General features: G+C 47.9%; 1 protein-coding gene across 2 annotated transcripts in view; it reads right to left on the bottom strand.

Moving 5' to 3' along the window:
- The window catches only part of LOC135824584 (probable serine/threonine-protein kinase yakA), a gene marked incomplete at its 5' end in the record, with an annotated part of 28,840 nt that extends 15,058 nt beyond the window's left edge, over window positions 1-13,782 (bottom strand). For both annotated transcript variants that reach the window (XM_065337319.1, XM_065337318.1), the window contains 6 exon segments: window positions 309-434; window positions 1,583-1,643; window positions 4,398-4,802; window positions 5,709-6,370; window positions 11,576-11,651; window positions 13,415-13,782. In XM_065337319.1, coding sequence (XP_065193391.1) covers window positions 309-434; window positions 1,583-1,643; window positions 4,398-4,802; window positions 5,709-6,370; window positions 11,576-11,651; window positions 13,415-13,782 — 1,698 coding nt within the window.
- Between the last annotated feature and the right edge of the window lie 1,878 nt (window positions 13,783-15,660).

Raw genomic sequence — 15,660 nt, forward strand, 5'->3', positions numbered from 1 at the left:
TTAAGTTAACGATCTCTGGAATTTTGTTGGTTAGCGAGGTGAAAGTTTCATGAATTCCAGCAGTCAAAACTGGTTAATGATTGCATTTGTACTTGGTTTGTACATGACGACTTCAAAATCTTACGATTTTGCTAACTTGTAACATGGAAATTAGGTGTGGGCACAAGTTATGCGATCGATCGCATAACTTGTGCCCACAATGTCCACTAATTGTTTCCTTGGCTCACCATCCGAATTCTTGATTTCGCTAACACTAGTTATCTTAGGGAGTAAAGGCAACATAGCATTGCTGAACACCCTGCACTCACCACGCTCCGTTTCCTTCATATAGTCTAGCAGGCGGGACAGCAAGGTATCACGCGTGCCTGTGATCGGTAGCTGATATGCTCGAAGTACGTCCTTGAGTTCCGACACCGTTTTGCTGCTCAGGTCGGCTGAAGAATCACACGTGTGTGGAGACACATGCACACATACACACATACAGACCACCGTACAGCATGCACACAGACACACCAGACACACATGCATAGCGACACACCATGCACACAGACACACACGCATAGCGACACTCATGCATAGCGACACACATGCACACATATGCACATATGCACACAGACACACATGCACAAGTCATTCATATACCAGTACACATACAGACAACAGTACGGGCCATCCCTGGCTAGTAGATAGTCTTCGAGACTTATCTTGTAACATGACTGTCAACTGAAGGTTAAATAGGCACGAACTTGTACTCACATGGCCTATCCTCAATACAACATAATTTATCAGCACTTCAACTTGTTATTTATATAACTGAAAATCTCCGGCACAGTTGTTTCTTGCATACAAAAGATCTGATATTTCTATAAAAACACAGACAGATGACATTGTGTATTTCTGTTTTAACCCTTAGCGGTGCATCAGTCATTAACGACTGAGTCAGTGGCACCTCAAAGGGTTAACAAGGCTATTTCAACCTTGGTCCTGAATAGACAATTTTATCTTATACTGAGGGTGTGGCACTCCACGGACATAGCCCAGGGGTCGTTATAACGAGTTTTATGTACCAACGGATTATGCTGTAACCGGACTTGTAAACAGTTGCACAGACCACATTTGGCCAAAGGATTTCAGATTTCTATTCACTAATGGGGTTTATGTGCTAACCGGACTCGTTACAACAAGGGAAGACCTGTACACATACGTTCTTTGTTCTGTCCCGTTTTGGCGTTGCGATGGGTGCAGGGTTCGCCGCTGCGTGTACCACTGGGATGGCAGGCATCACGAAACTCCGTAGAACGCATGTCTGGAGTCACCACTTTAAGGGGTTTTACGTCGGCCTTAGACAATGGCTGCAATGGCCAACCGTGCAACAGAGAAGTTCAGGCCAAAGGGCGGCAGGGCGTTTCAGCAGTTACCCTGACTCTCCTGGCAATATAAGCATCTCTGACCTCTGCAGGTATCACACCCCATGTGACAAGAGAGGGTGTGGATCTCAAAGTTGTGCGGGTAAAGAGAATCATGGTAGAACACTAAGAAAGTGGGAGACGTAGACACACGAATCAGAATGCACCCAACTTACAGCTACGGCTCTTCGTTAGGTGCGGCCCATTTCCCTCGGCAACACTGACAGTGTGGAACATCTGTAGGGAGACAGACAAGGCCAAGTCGAATGTGAAGAGCATTAGTAAAAATAACATACACAAGAGAGAGATTGGAAGCTTTGTTACAATTCTGAGAACATAGTTATTAAAAAATCTGAGTCTGCTATGTAGTTATTATAAAAATAACATTGTTACTTTCTCACCTCATCATTTTTTTCTCTTCGCCCACCCCTGTTATTAGTTCACACTTCTCTAGTCTTTCACACTTCACCTTCTTTTCTCCTATTTTTCTTTCACACGGTGCATTTCGTACTCTTCCACGTACCTACAGTAAAACCTGGTTTAAGTGACCACCCCACGGTGCAAGCAAAAGCGGTCGTTAAAGCCAGTTGGTCCTTAGAACCAGGTCCCACAGTGTCTGTGTAGAACTGTCCGTGCATGGAAAAACGGTCGTTAAGAGCAGGTGGTCGCTAAACACAGAGGTTGTTAAGAGCAGGTGGTCGCTAAACACAGAGGTCGTTAAGAGCAGGTGGTCGCTAAACACAGAGGTCGTTAAGAGCAGGTGGTCGCTAAACACAGAGGTCGTTAAGAGCAGGTGGTCGCTAAACACAGAGGTCGTTAAGAGCAGGCGGTCGCTAAACACAGAGGTCGTTAAGAGCAGGCGGTCGCTAAACACAGAGGTCGTTAAGAGCAGGCGGTCGCTAAACACAGAGGTCGTTAAGAGCAGGCGGTCGCTAAACACAGAGGTCGTTAAGAGCAGGCGGTCGCTAAACACAGAGGTCGTTAAGAGCAGGTGGTCGCTAAACACAGAGGTCGCTAACACCAGGTTTTACTGTACTCTTGTTTATTGCTAGATTTCATTATTGACACGTATTTCCCTGATGAATGTCTCTAGAAAACTTGTTAGGAAATTTTATTATCCGTATTTTATTCTTGTTGATTACTACGTCCAATGTCCTCTTCGCTGATTCTGCTGATTGCTATACACTCATTGCCGAAGATGCGTTGCCATGGTGCAAAAAAATGGCGTTGGATGGCTACGCCTGAGCGCTCGTGCTGTCATCGCAGCCCACGACACGTCTTCCTGCTGTGCTTTCTTGACAAATTTCGTTTTGTTTTGTCTTGTTTCTGGAGGGTTTGATTCTTTGAGATACTGTAGAGCGATTTGGAGTTAGTCAGCCGAGAGTAGTCGTGAGAAATGGAGAAAGAACGTGAGAGAACCTGGACTGCGGATCAAGTCGCTCTGTTCCAGCGGCGGTGAGCAGAGGGTTACGATCTGCCCAGGCACGTCGCTCCTGATTATTTCGAGTGGCTCAAATGTGCAAGTGGCACTCGAAACCAGCGCTGCGCAGAGTGCCAATGCCAGTGTTCCTACCTGGACTGCGGATAAAGTCGCTCTGTTCCAGCGGAGGCGAGCAGAGGGTTACGATCTGCCCAGGCACGTCGCTCCTGATTATTTCAAGTGGCTCGATGTGCAAGTGGCACTCGAAACCAGCGCTGCGCAGAGTGCCGACGTTCCCGCCAGTGTCGCTGCTTCAGCCGGGCTGGCGCTAGCGTCTCCAGTGCAAGCAGTATACCTAGTAGTTGAAACCACTCCTGAACCTGCTGTAAAACCCGCCGCTATTTCAGGGCCAGTGCAAACAGCAGCTGATGCTGCTACTGAAGGGGCCACACGTTCACTTCTGTCCAGCTCTGTCCTGCGCGCTCCCACCTCTTGTAGGGATATCATGCGCTTACGCATGCAAGGGCTGCGCCAACTTCGCAAAGACTTCAATATTCCCTACCAAGGGCGTGTATCCAGACGTGATCTTTGCCTTCTCATCTGTGATCATTTCCACTTGAGTACTGCTGGCGAAGGTGTTCCAGACGAGGAGGCAGACAAGCCTGCATTACCAGAGCCAGTAATGGCAGCGTACAAGAAGCTACCAAGCTTTTCACACATAGCCTCTAGCTGGTCTGTATCTCGCCTAACTAAAATCCCTTTCTTCACTACTGAGGCTGTCAAGCACTATCTGTTAAATTCTCCGGACACAGATTATGACAAGGAGAGCTTGCAGTGCTACAGGCAACTTCGTGCGTACCAATTATTTGATGAGCACCACCTTCACAAGTTGGAGGGAAACCTGTTTGCAGGCTAGGATAGCACCGATTTTTAAGAACGGTCTTGGCTGGATATTTTGAGGATAAGAACGGAAACCGTAATGTACACTATAATGTGCACTCAGAAGCATAACTCTACATAAGAACGAAGCTGCTGTGTTTGCGAAAATTACGAACGGGCTAGGCTAGAACCCTGACCCCGACCACCCCGTTCTTCGGCGCCCGAAAGTACTCTAATTTCAGAATATTTCGGCGCTCACTATTTTCGGTACGAGGGCAAAAAGGCCAGGTTAGGTGAACAGAAAATTTCGGTACAGAGAAGCTGTTCCCTATTGGATTATGTGTGTTAGTGTTTGTTCGGTGTATTGAAATTTTAGGTATGAAACAGACGCACCGAAAGTACCGAAAATAAAAGTACACCGAAAATTTGTGAAATTACAGTAACTCAGTACAAACGTACATGTATGACTGTACCAACGAATAAGAACGAAGCTGCTGAGTTTGCGAAAAATACGAACGGGCTAGGCTAAAACCCTGACCCTGACCCCCCGACCCCCCCCCCCCCGTTCTTCGGCGCCCGAAAGTACTGTAAAACCTAATGTTCAGAAAAATGAACGGCTTTGTATCAAGCTTCTGTGGCTACAATGTCCTACTTTTCAAGCTCTAACTGATGCAAGGTAATCAACGCCTTACTCGATTGCCAGCTGCCGAAGCCGCTGCCACAGTTCCGGCCGTCGGCGAGGCGTCGTCGCCTTTAGCGGGCGCACCGTCCGGATCGGCTATCAGCATCTGCAAGCGCACAAACAGCGTCTGCTGCTTCAGAAGCAAACCGTAGTTATCCAAAGGTTTGGTAGTATCTGTCATGGCACCACCGCTACCGCCGTCATCAACAGTGGCAATGTTGCCGCCGCCTTGGTTGCCGTTAGCGACGCCAGATGAATTCGTCGTTGACGAAGAGGCGGCACCGCTGGAAGACACGCCTGCTGATCTGACTGTTCTGTCCTTAGGAGGTTTCTTCTTGGGTGGCTCGGGCATTGGTTCTGGCTTGTTGCCACCTTTCGTTGGCGGCTGGAACGGATGGTACTTGAACGTTTTCGTCTGCGCACGCGCACACACACACACACACACACACGTTTGTACACAGGACACACAGAGGCACAGGCGGGCAGGCACACACAGAGACACAGAGGGAGTCATAGAGAGACACATAGGCACACACACAGAGACACACATACGGACAGACACACACACACACACACACGTACACACACACACACACACACACACACACACACACACACACACACACACACGTGCACCCATACTCACATATTCTCCATAATCCAGCATGCGTGCACATTTACACCAATAGTATGACCTAACAGATTCCACTTGGAAGCCGATGGGAAACAACACATAGTGCACTCCATGAAGTTATCCTTCTAATTTGTCTTGGCAGCCTGAAGGATTGGAAACGGAGCAACTGTCTTCACAGCCTCAAGGATTGGAAACGGAGCAACTGTCTTCACAGCCTCAAGGATTGGAAACGGAGCAACTGTCTAAACAGCCTCAAGAATAGGACATGGAGAACTCTCCACAGCTTCAAAAATTGGATACCAAGCAACTGTCTCCACAGCCTCAAGGACTTGAAAAGAAACGGCTGGTTGTGCTTCCGAGTCCTGCCCCGTACCAGTTTAGAACAGCTCAGAGTCAACAATACAGAGGGAGGGGGGGGGGGTGACGATTTCCAAACACAGGGAGGACTGGGAAAGCATAACACTGCTAAGTACAGCTCATACAGGCATATACACCATGCTCACGTGCATACCCCCCCCCCCCCCCCCCACACCCACACACATACATACATACACACACACACACACACACACACACACACACACACACGCGCACGCACGCACACACGCGCACGCACGCACACACACACACACACACACAGCCCTGAACTCGCAAGGCAACGAAAGGTCATGAACATTAGAAACTAACCTTTGATTTCATGGGCTTTTTCTTCTTCTCCCTAGGTGAAGAAGCTGGTTTCTTTGCACTGCCGCCACTCTGAGGGGCTGAAATCGTTACATTTCCTGGCTGCAGATGGCCCGTTAGCTGTTGATGCTGGTTCTGCCCGGCTAACTGCTGTGCACGCTGTTGTGCGCGCATTTGCTGCTGAGCCATCAGACGCTGCTTATGCAGCAGCATTTCCGGTGGCATGTGCTGCATTGGCATGTGCTTCCGTGCGCCCTGAGCTGCTTCGAAAGCCGCCGCCGTTTGGTTGTACTGATGTTGTTGCTGCTGCTGCTGCTGCTGGGCTTGCATGGCGTCCATGTTGTAAGCGGAGGCTTGTGCCGCAGCGGCGATCTGGTGATGGTGAGTCGGGTGATGGTTGAGCATCGGCATGGCAGTGGCTGCTGGCGGGACGGTCGCCGAGGCAACCGCACCGTAACCATGACCACCACCGCCGGAGACGTCCATGGCCTGGGCGTCGTGAGCCGACGAGTTCTGCGCTTGCGGCGGCGACAGCTCTGCGGTCTGCAGCTGCGAGTGCCCCGGCTGCTGCTGAAGCCGCTGCTCGTGTAGCAGCTGCTGCTGCAGAAGCTGTTGCTGGTGCTGGATCTCTCTGAAGTGTTGCTGCTGATCAAAACCCGCGGAAGCTGCAGCAACGAGACAAGACCGTGCGTGGACAAATGCATGCGTCCCCTCTGTTAGCAAGACCACCAACAATCTCAACTGTATGGAAATAAGGTTAATGTGCATAGCTTACAACCTGCCTACCCCTTAAATCCGTTTTCACAGAACGTGTTAAGTGCTGCTACACTCATATCTATCTAATCCCCGCAGTCCGGGACACGCACTGCCCTTCATAGCGGTCCCGAGTGCAAGAGAATTCGCAAACCACTGCAGTGCATGCAATAATGCTGAGTTTGTTAGCGAACAGGTGGAATGTCTGCTGGACCTGGGTTGCATTCAAGAAGTGCAAAGGGAGGATGTTGTAGTCACTAGTTTGTTAGGAGCTGTGAACAATGGCACGAAGCCATGATAAACAAGCATTGTTTTCTTGCCGTGGCTGCCCCTGTAGTTGTTTTTTTCTGTGATGAGGTGTGTGTGTGGTGGTGGTGGTGGTGGTGGTGGTGGTGGTGGTGGTGTGTGTGTGTGTGTGTGTGTGTGTGTGTGTGTGTGTGTGTGTGTGTGTGTGTGTGTGTGTGTGTGTGTGTGTGTGTGTGTGTGTGTGTGTGTGTGTGTGTGTGTGTGTGTGTGTGTGTGTGTGTGTGTGTGTGTGTGTGTGTGTGTGTGTGTGTGTGTGTGTGTGTGTGTGTGTGTGGTGTGTGTGTGTGGTGTGTGTGTGGTGTGTGTTCGGTGTGTGTGTGTGTGTGTGTGTGTGTGTGTGTGTGTGTGTGTGTGTGTGTGTGTGTGTGTGTGTGTGTGAGCATGAAAGTGTGTGTGTGTGTGTGTGTGTGTGTGTGTGTGTGTGTGTGTGTGTGTGTGTGTGTGTGAGCATGAAAGTGTGTATGTGTGTGTGTGTGTGTATGTGTGTGTGTGTGTATGTGTGTGCGCGCATGATTGTGTGTATGTGCAGGTATGTGTACAGGTGTATATGTGGTACATGCATGGGAAAAGAAGCGTTCAGTATTTCCCTGCTGCTATTACAGTATGGTATCCGATACAAATGCAAGTCTTCAGGAGACTTGGGGCGCGTTCGAATTGTCACTCTTTGGCTTTTCGAGGAGTTTCGTTTTTCTGAAGAGGTGGCTTCTTGGGCTCTTCAGAAAAACGAAACTCCTCGAAACTCCACAACCTCATCCGGTGGAAGAGGTGGATTAGTTCCGAAGAGTTTGGAATAGCTACATGTCATGTACGTCGAGATGGTCGATCTGATCGGACGTCATTATCGCCATGACAAAGCAGCCTCCGCACTGGGTTCGCTGGTTGCGCCATCCCAACGTGAAACAGCCTGCCAGGACATGTCTTGCGATCTGCACCGCACCCACAACAGCTGCAGTCCTTCAAGGAAGCAACAGACGCTCTTTGACTTCCTTAGCTTAAGTTCTGATTGACCCCCATTTCCCTATCCAACATATATTTTATCTTTATCCTTCGGCAGTGGATGTGTGGGCACTCAAAGTGGGCGCTGCACTTCCGTATACATGCCTTGCTCTCGTCTTGTTTTTCTCTCTCTCTCTGTTATGTCCTTCTCTATTTTCTTGGTGCGTTTTGTTTGTGCAGACACCGAGCCCAACAAGGTCGGCTGAGCAGCAGGGCCCTGCCACTACTTTCCGCATTCATTCGGGAGCATAGTGGACTTAGTTATAAAAAAAAACTAAAAAAACAATTCCACTGAAAAACTCTAAAATGAGCCGTCAGATGCGAAAACCGACCTTATGGAAAAGTCAGCTGAGCTGAGAAAACGCACTCAAAGTCAGCTGACTGTGCACGTGGCATGCGCACTGACAGCACGTGGCGCTTCCTGTTCGCGGCACCCACGCATGTGTAGGCTCGATCTTTCGCTACTGTAGGCCCTGCAGGCGGCTAGCTGATGCTCAGAGCTTGATGCCGGTCTTTAGATGATCGATATCGGCCAAGTATACACAGAGTTATGGCTATTTGAACATCCCACACTTGCCGTGTTTTTGAATATTCGTTCGCAAGTCGAAGTGAAAGTTTGTTCTGTCACTGAGATCGATTTTCTTCGCAATGGCGAGCTCCAAGAAATTTTTCACGGCGAACGAGGCCCTTGCCTCAGTGCTGGATCAGATGAGTGACGAGATCTACGGAGAATCTGATGATGATGGCGGATCTGAGAGCTCCGACAAAGTCATTGCCGCTGACGTCGTCATGGAGGAAAGTGACGAGGAGATGGACGGAACCCTCACTATCTCGACATCGAGGTCGACATCGATGGGTTAGTTGATGGGGCAGCGATTCACCAAACGGATGAACCAGCGGCAGCACCCATAGGAGCAGTGGCAGCAACGCCAGCACCAGTGGCTGTTGCGCTGCCTGCGCCAGCTCCGCTGCCTGCGCCAGCTCCGCTGCCTGCGCCAGCTCCGCAGCCTGCGCCGCCTGCACCAGCTCCGCAGTGTGGATGCACAAAAACTCGCCTCCTCAAATTTTAACTCGGGATATTGCTGCTCATCGGCTCAACATACAAGACGTAGAAAGTTCAGTGCGTGAAGCTATGATCAGTGGTATACTCTTCACCATCAGAAGCACTGCAGTAGCAAATGTGCATGGAGAGGCCAGGGTGAGAGACAACTGGTTTTACAGCTTTCAGCATCAGCCAATTTGTGCTGGTGCTTTTGAGTGTTTGTAGTGCATTGGAAATACTGCACTAAAGAATTTGAAGAAGCATGTCAGGGAAATGGTTGTGTGCCAAGAGTGCATGGCAATGTTGGACGCAAGCCGCACAATGCGCTTAAGTACGAGCAAGTGAAGGTGGTTGCGCAGTTCATCAAGGCGCATACTGAGAAGTATGGCATTCCGCATCCTGCTCCTCTGCGCGGACGTGATGGAACTCCACCGACATTTCTGCCAGCCAGCCAGGGATACCGGAGTGTGCATAAAATCTATTTGGAGTCCTGCACTGAACATGGTGTGAAGGCAGTGGGGTATGACAGTTTTCATTTCGTATGGCATGCGTGTTTCCTTCACTATGTGTTCATGACTCCACGTATGGATGTTTGCTAAACATGTGAGTCACTCCGCCGGGCTGTGTAGGAAGCTCGAGGTGAAGCCGGCAGCGTGGCAGCTCGTGAGGCTCTGCGTTCACATGTTCATGCAGCAGGCCTGGAGCGTGAACACTACAGACAATGCACGGTTAATGCCGACACAGAGCTGTCCAACTATGACCTCGAGGCAGTCGCAGAAGGAGCATGTTCGCGTAACCTCAAGAGTATTCATTATACTTTTGACTTCGCACAGCGCTGCCCAATTTTGCAAGGCAAATTGGGCCTATCTACTTTAACACGCCGCGCAAAGTGCAGCTTTTCGGTATCAACAACCAAGCTTTGCCGAAGCAAGTTAACTACATGATCGATGAAGCTCAGACTATTGGAGCAGATGGAAAGAAGAGTCACGGCCCAAATTCTGTCATCAGTCTTCTCCACCATTTTATGGAAGTTTACGGTCTTCATGAAAAAGAATATGTCCTCCACGCTGATAATTGTGGACGGCAACACAAGAATATAAGCGTGATTGCGTATCTGGCGTGGCGTGTGATGACAGGATTGCATGAGAAGATTTCGCTATCTTTCATGACTGCTGGTCACACTCGCTATCTTGTTGATGGTTGTTTTGGGCTACTAAAGCAGTCATATCGCCGCAATGATATCTACACGCTAAATCAGTTAGCCGATGTAGTCAACAGCAGTGCTGGATGTAACACCAGTTACGTCTTGTCTGATAATGACCTTCTCTGGTCTGGATCGGACGACTGGCTGGCTGACTTCTTCAAGCCAATCAAGGGGATCCGGAAGCTGCACCACTTCGTCTTCAGCAAGAACTTTCCAGGTGTTGTTAAAGTGAAGGAATCACTTGAGGCCGAAGAAGCTGAGCATAGCATTTTACGCTCCAGTGGCAGTGTGGAAACAATTCAAGCTGCGGGCCTGCCGCCACAACTTCCTAGAGGTGCCTTGGGTGCAGAACGGAGCAAATACCTCTACAAAGAGATACGCCCACTCATTCCTCAAGCATTCCAAGACCAGCTCTGCCCAGCTCCACCGCAAGCAGCAACAGAACAAGCAACAGAGGCGGAGCCAGCAATACTGCAAGCAGAATCAGACTAGATGGCCTGTATTGTCCTAGCTCTTCAAACAGATGAGTGTAACTGGCTAAAGTAGTTCTAGTGTACAGAAAACTGAACAAAGAAGGAGGTAACAGAACTGTGAGTGATCATTGTCACTTCTCACACCCTTATAATGCAATACCCTAGCTGTTTTTGTGTACAGAATACGATAACAATGTTTCTTTGGACTGCATATCAATCTGTGCGTATCGGAGTGTATGAAAAAGAATACACCCGGTTACATAATGTAGCGTAACTTTGGGAAGAAACAAGATTTTTTGACTCAGTCTTTTGCAGATGATTTCTAACATACAAAGCAATCATAATCAAGAAAAAACAGAGTTTTGAAAAATAGACCCATAAGGTCTGTTTTCGCATCTGACGGCTCAAATAATAGAAGCCGTTCTAGTGGAAACTATTATCTTTTAACCTTTTGCACCCCGCGCACGAGTATACTCGCTTTGCAGCATGCGAAAAGTAAAATTCCGGAGCGCCGAAGGTGGAAACGCAATTCACGGCCGAAATACAGGGCACAAAATTTCGCACCTTGGATTTTCGAGTGGAGACTGGCAGGGAAGGGACTTTCCCTATGAATCACAGGGGCACAGCCAATGCGTGCTGGGTACCAAAATGAGCGCTTGAACTTCAGGAATCTGAGAGAGTTTGATTTTTGCTCTGCATTGAGTAAAACTGTAGAAGCGAAGAAATTTGTGACTGGGTGTGGAATATCTCTTCGAGGCCCGATAGAGGAGCTCTCAACGGAGCGTGAAGGCAACTCTATTGCTCCTGTTGAGTGATTATTCTTTTTTGTTTGGACAGAGATTTCAAGCTTTCCAAAGAGCCCAAGATGATCATCTTCCGTTCCTGGTGAGTGAAGTTAGAATTTTTTCAAATCACACGTCTGCTCTGCAGGGCGACAGAGAGAGAGGCTCAGCGAGCGGACTGGGAATGCATGGGTTTCAGGCCGGAGTGGAAAAGGTTAAAAAGTTCGAACAGTTGATGAAGGCAATTGGTGTCCACTGTGTTCCTAGAGTGTTTCTATTGGCCCCCTATTAGGAGCATGGAGTGTGTAACTTACCACCTTCAGTCTGCGGATACTGCAGCACAGTGTTCATAGCAGTACGCTCGTCCGACACTGAAACCATGTCTTCGTGCTGAAAAGGAAACAGCGACAAACAGGGCACAGGTTGTTATGACAAGTCCGGTTAGCACATAAATCCCGTTAGTAAATAGAAATCTGAAATCCCCTGGCGAAACGTGGTCTATATTTAGAGGCCTATTTCACCTTTAGCAGCAAGCCCTGTTACAAGATACTGTAAAGCAGGAAATTTTCGGACGGAAATATTTTCGGACAAAGCCGAATTTCGACCTTTCGTACGGATTTTATTTTCGTACAGTGCTGCATGCTAAATGCACGTGTTCGCAAGCAGTACCCATGTACAGTGCACATCAAGTCACATGAACAAATTTTAGTACGGAATAAATTTTAGTGCAAAAAGGCCATGTATGAAATCGTACGAAAATATTCCGTCCGAAAATTTCCTGCTTTACAGTAAGTCTCGTTAAAAGATAACTTTTCTGATAGCCCAGGGATTATCTACTTTCGAGTGAGGACCTGTATACAGTACATAACCCTGAAATCATACCCAATGACACACTCATACTGTAAGACATGTATATATAACGAGGAAGCAAATCTAACGTTTTAACGGATGACATTTCTTCGTTATAATAAGATCCGCTGAGGCCGTACTGCTTCATATATGCTGTGTGTGGATATGGCAGAATACTGCAAGATCGTTAACATATCTTCTCGTTAACCTATGAATTTTGGACAATCGTTAAATTCGCGACTCGTTATAATAACATGTCTTACAGTAGCTTGCATATCTGGCCAGTCCGGGACCGGACACTGGCCGCAACTTGGAAATGCCCGTAACTCCCAATCACATACATTTTGATGGGGAGACACCATATACTGTAAATATACAAATTTTCGGCAGCTATTTAAATTTGGCTGTATTCGGCACCGACCCAAAACGCCTAAATTAAAACGCCGATGACATTTTTCACAGCATCTGTCGCACTATACCATGCCCTCTACCCCACACTGAAAATAAATCGCCGCCGAAATGTTAAAAATCGTGAGGTGCCGAAATTTTGCAGCACCGAAATTTTGTATATTTGAGCCAGCACACGCGAAAATCACCCTTGGTGACATATTTTCAGAAACTGAGATGACAGTGGATAAAGGCAGATGGATTTATGCAGAACTCAATGCAAAAAAACGTTTGAAAATTTTTTGAGTAAAACTTGAGTTACGGGTCTTAGAAGATACATTTTTCCCTGATATATCGCACATCACACGAAAACAGAGAACGTTTGAAGTGCGTTTTCTCAGTTTGAAGTGCGTGTCACTAAGGTCGATTTTCGCGTACGCTCGCTCATTTACAGTATACGGCATGTGGCATCACTATTTCCACAAAAAGGGACAAAAGAGTAGTGATATTTCCACTTAAACTTACCCGAAGGATGCCCGGTAGACCGAGGTGCCCGTAAATTCTTTCACGCTATCTCTCTTTCACTCACTCTCTCTCTCTCTCTCTTTCACTCACTCTGTGTGTGTGTGTGTCTCTTTCTCTCTCTCTCTATCTCTCTCTCTCTCTCTCACACACACACACACACACACACACACACACACACACACACACACACACACACACACACACATACACACACACATACACACACACACATACACACATACACACACACACACACACACACACACACACACACACACAGAAACACACACTTCTCTTCTATTCTCTCTCTCACTCTTGCTCACTATCACCCTCACTCGCGCACCGTCAGGTTACAAAGTGCACACAGCAGCTGGAAGACACCACAATCTTACCATATAGTCTTCGTCTGCTGACATCTCCTCCTCTGTCGACTCCGCGTCCACTGAGCAGTAGCCTGATCCGGTAAACGCTGCTGAGCCCGGTCCGTACACCGACGATCCCGCGTCACTCTCAGGCACGTCGTCCAGGCGAGGCGATCGCACCGAAAACCGTCGATACGCGTCCGTAGCGGTTTTCGTCTTCGGGTAGTCGACGTTGCTTTCGATCAGTTGCTGGGCCACCGCCGTGTCTCTCCAGATATTCCTTGTGACGAGATCGAGTACGCCGGGACGTGACTGTAATCCTCGGTTGACCGCGTCTGCAGAGATCTGCCTGTCAAGATTCGCTGCTCGACCGTGAAGACCCGACGCCAAGGACTCCGCTGCATCATGAACACACAAGGCCATCAAAAGACAACCGCATTAAAAAAACGAACAGACACACAGGACGTTCACCAGGAATTTGAGCACTCATTCGTCCGCGTAAAAAGACGCAAACAGGAAAAATCTGAAGAAAAAATTGACAGCCACCACCAGCACTCGAACCAGGGACCTTGAGCATTCCTCGTACTGCTTGAAAGACCAAATATGCAGCGGACAGGATTAGGGACAGAACAGGGACAGACAGGAAAGAGGACCACAGGATAACGCAATTCATTGATGGTACACGCACATACAAAGAAGGGCAAATTTGCATTTTGTATTTATGGATTCTCCACAGGCCTTAGCTTAACCATTTAACTGCCACAGAACAGATGCATCCGCACGACTGTGAAGTGCATACTGTAGAAACGCAAATGTTTCATAACTCGGCTTTCCCCGAACGGAATGGAGCAATCGAAAGGTCTATTTAGAATGTTCTCAGCTGTCGGCTCGAACAAATCCGAAGTCGATCCGAGCCCGAATAGTGGAGTTACGGCACTCGCAAGGTATTTTACGTCCAGTGCAAAAATTAATAATATTATCACTTCCGTGCGTGGGTGGCAGTCAAGGGATTTCCCCCTGTTGCATGACAATCCAGGCATGCACAGATCAGTGTGATCGTGACGTCAGGCAAGGGTTTTTAGCTGTTAGCTACAAAAAAAGCAGCGCGCTGCGATGAATACTACAAAAAATACCAGGGATTTTAGCTAATTGTCTCAAAATTCCCGCTCCGCGTCTCTTCCCAGGGCTATAGCGCCAGTGTAGTAGCACCCTTGCTTGTGAAAATTATATTGGTGTGTGCCTCTTGCCAATAGCTTTCCAGAAAGCCTTCGTTTGTCAACATTATGAAGGGAAACAAAAGTTGTGATCCGAACAGCTTCCATATGTAGTGCATACGGCGATTTTCCAGAAAGAATTTGGCAGCTATTATGGTTAAATCGAGGGAGTCTCCGTGTCTTCTCGTACTCTTTTTGGGTTTCTGCAGGTCAGGAGTGGAGGAAGTCTACAAGGAGAGGGAGCAATTGCTGGAGGTACTGGGTTCGGAGGAGGAAGCGAAGGATATATCTGCGGCCAAGAAGCGGAAGCATGATTCCGATCTCAAGCAAATAGAGAGTTCCTGAACCCCTGTTCCCTTTAGAAGGAGACTAACTCTACATCAAGGTGTGCCAGCACTGTCTCTGCCAGTGCGCAAGACTCATCTAAAGGTGTTGTGTGCAGCTGTCTAGATACACAAGATCACCTTACATAAGGAACATATTGTTAGGAAACACCAGATAGGCCAAGTATACTGTTCTGTTGCCACTCAATTGTTTTAGCGTACATACTTTCTATGAGAGAGAATAAATCAATGAAGGAGAGAATAATAGGTAAATACATACCAGGCCTAAAAGAAAGAAAGAGAGAGAGAACTGAGAGAGAGAAATAGAAAGTAGCAGCAAGGAAAACAAGTGTGAAGTGAGAAATTGGACCAAACTAGTGGGGAGGAAAGAATCAATTAAAAAAAAACACACACACACATTTGACATATCAAACATGTCATAACCAACAAAATTCAATTGAAATGTTCAGCTGTTGGTGAAGGCAGCAAAACATCATAGGACATGGAGGAAGGCAACCAGCCCAGCAATCTTCACCTTGATGCTGCCATTTTCCCATCAGCTGGTATCACCTGTGGCATGGGTGGATGGCTGATACTACCCTTCACCCTGCATGGTATCTCTAGCCTGCATACTATATAAGTCTTCAAACATTTGACCCTTTCAAAATTTAATGTCAGTCTCCCAGGGCTAAAACACATCTTGGCTACATGAATTGATCACAAGTAGCACAAGTATCAC

This window comes from Sycon ciliatum, chromosome 9, assembly GCF_964019385.1.
Source record: "Sycon ciliatum chromosome 9, ocSycCili1.1, whole genome shotgun sequence".
Lineage (NCBI taxonomy): Eukaryota > Metazoa > Porifera > Calcarea > Leucosolenida > Sycettidae > Sycon > Sycon ciliatum.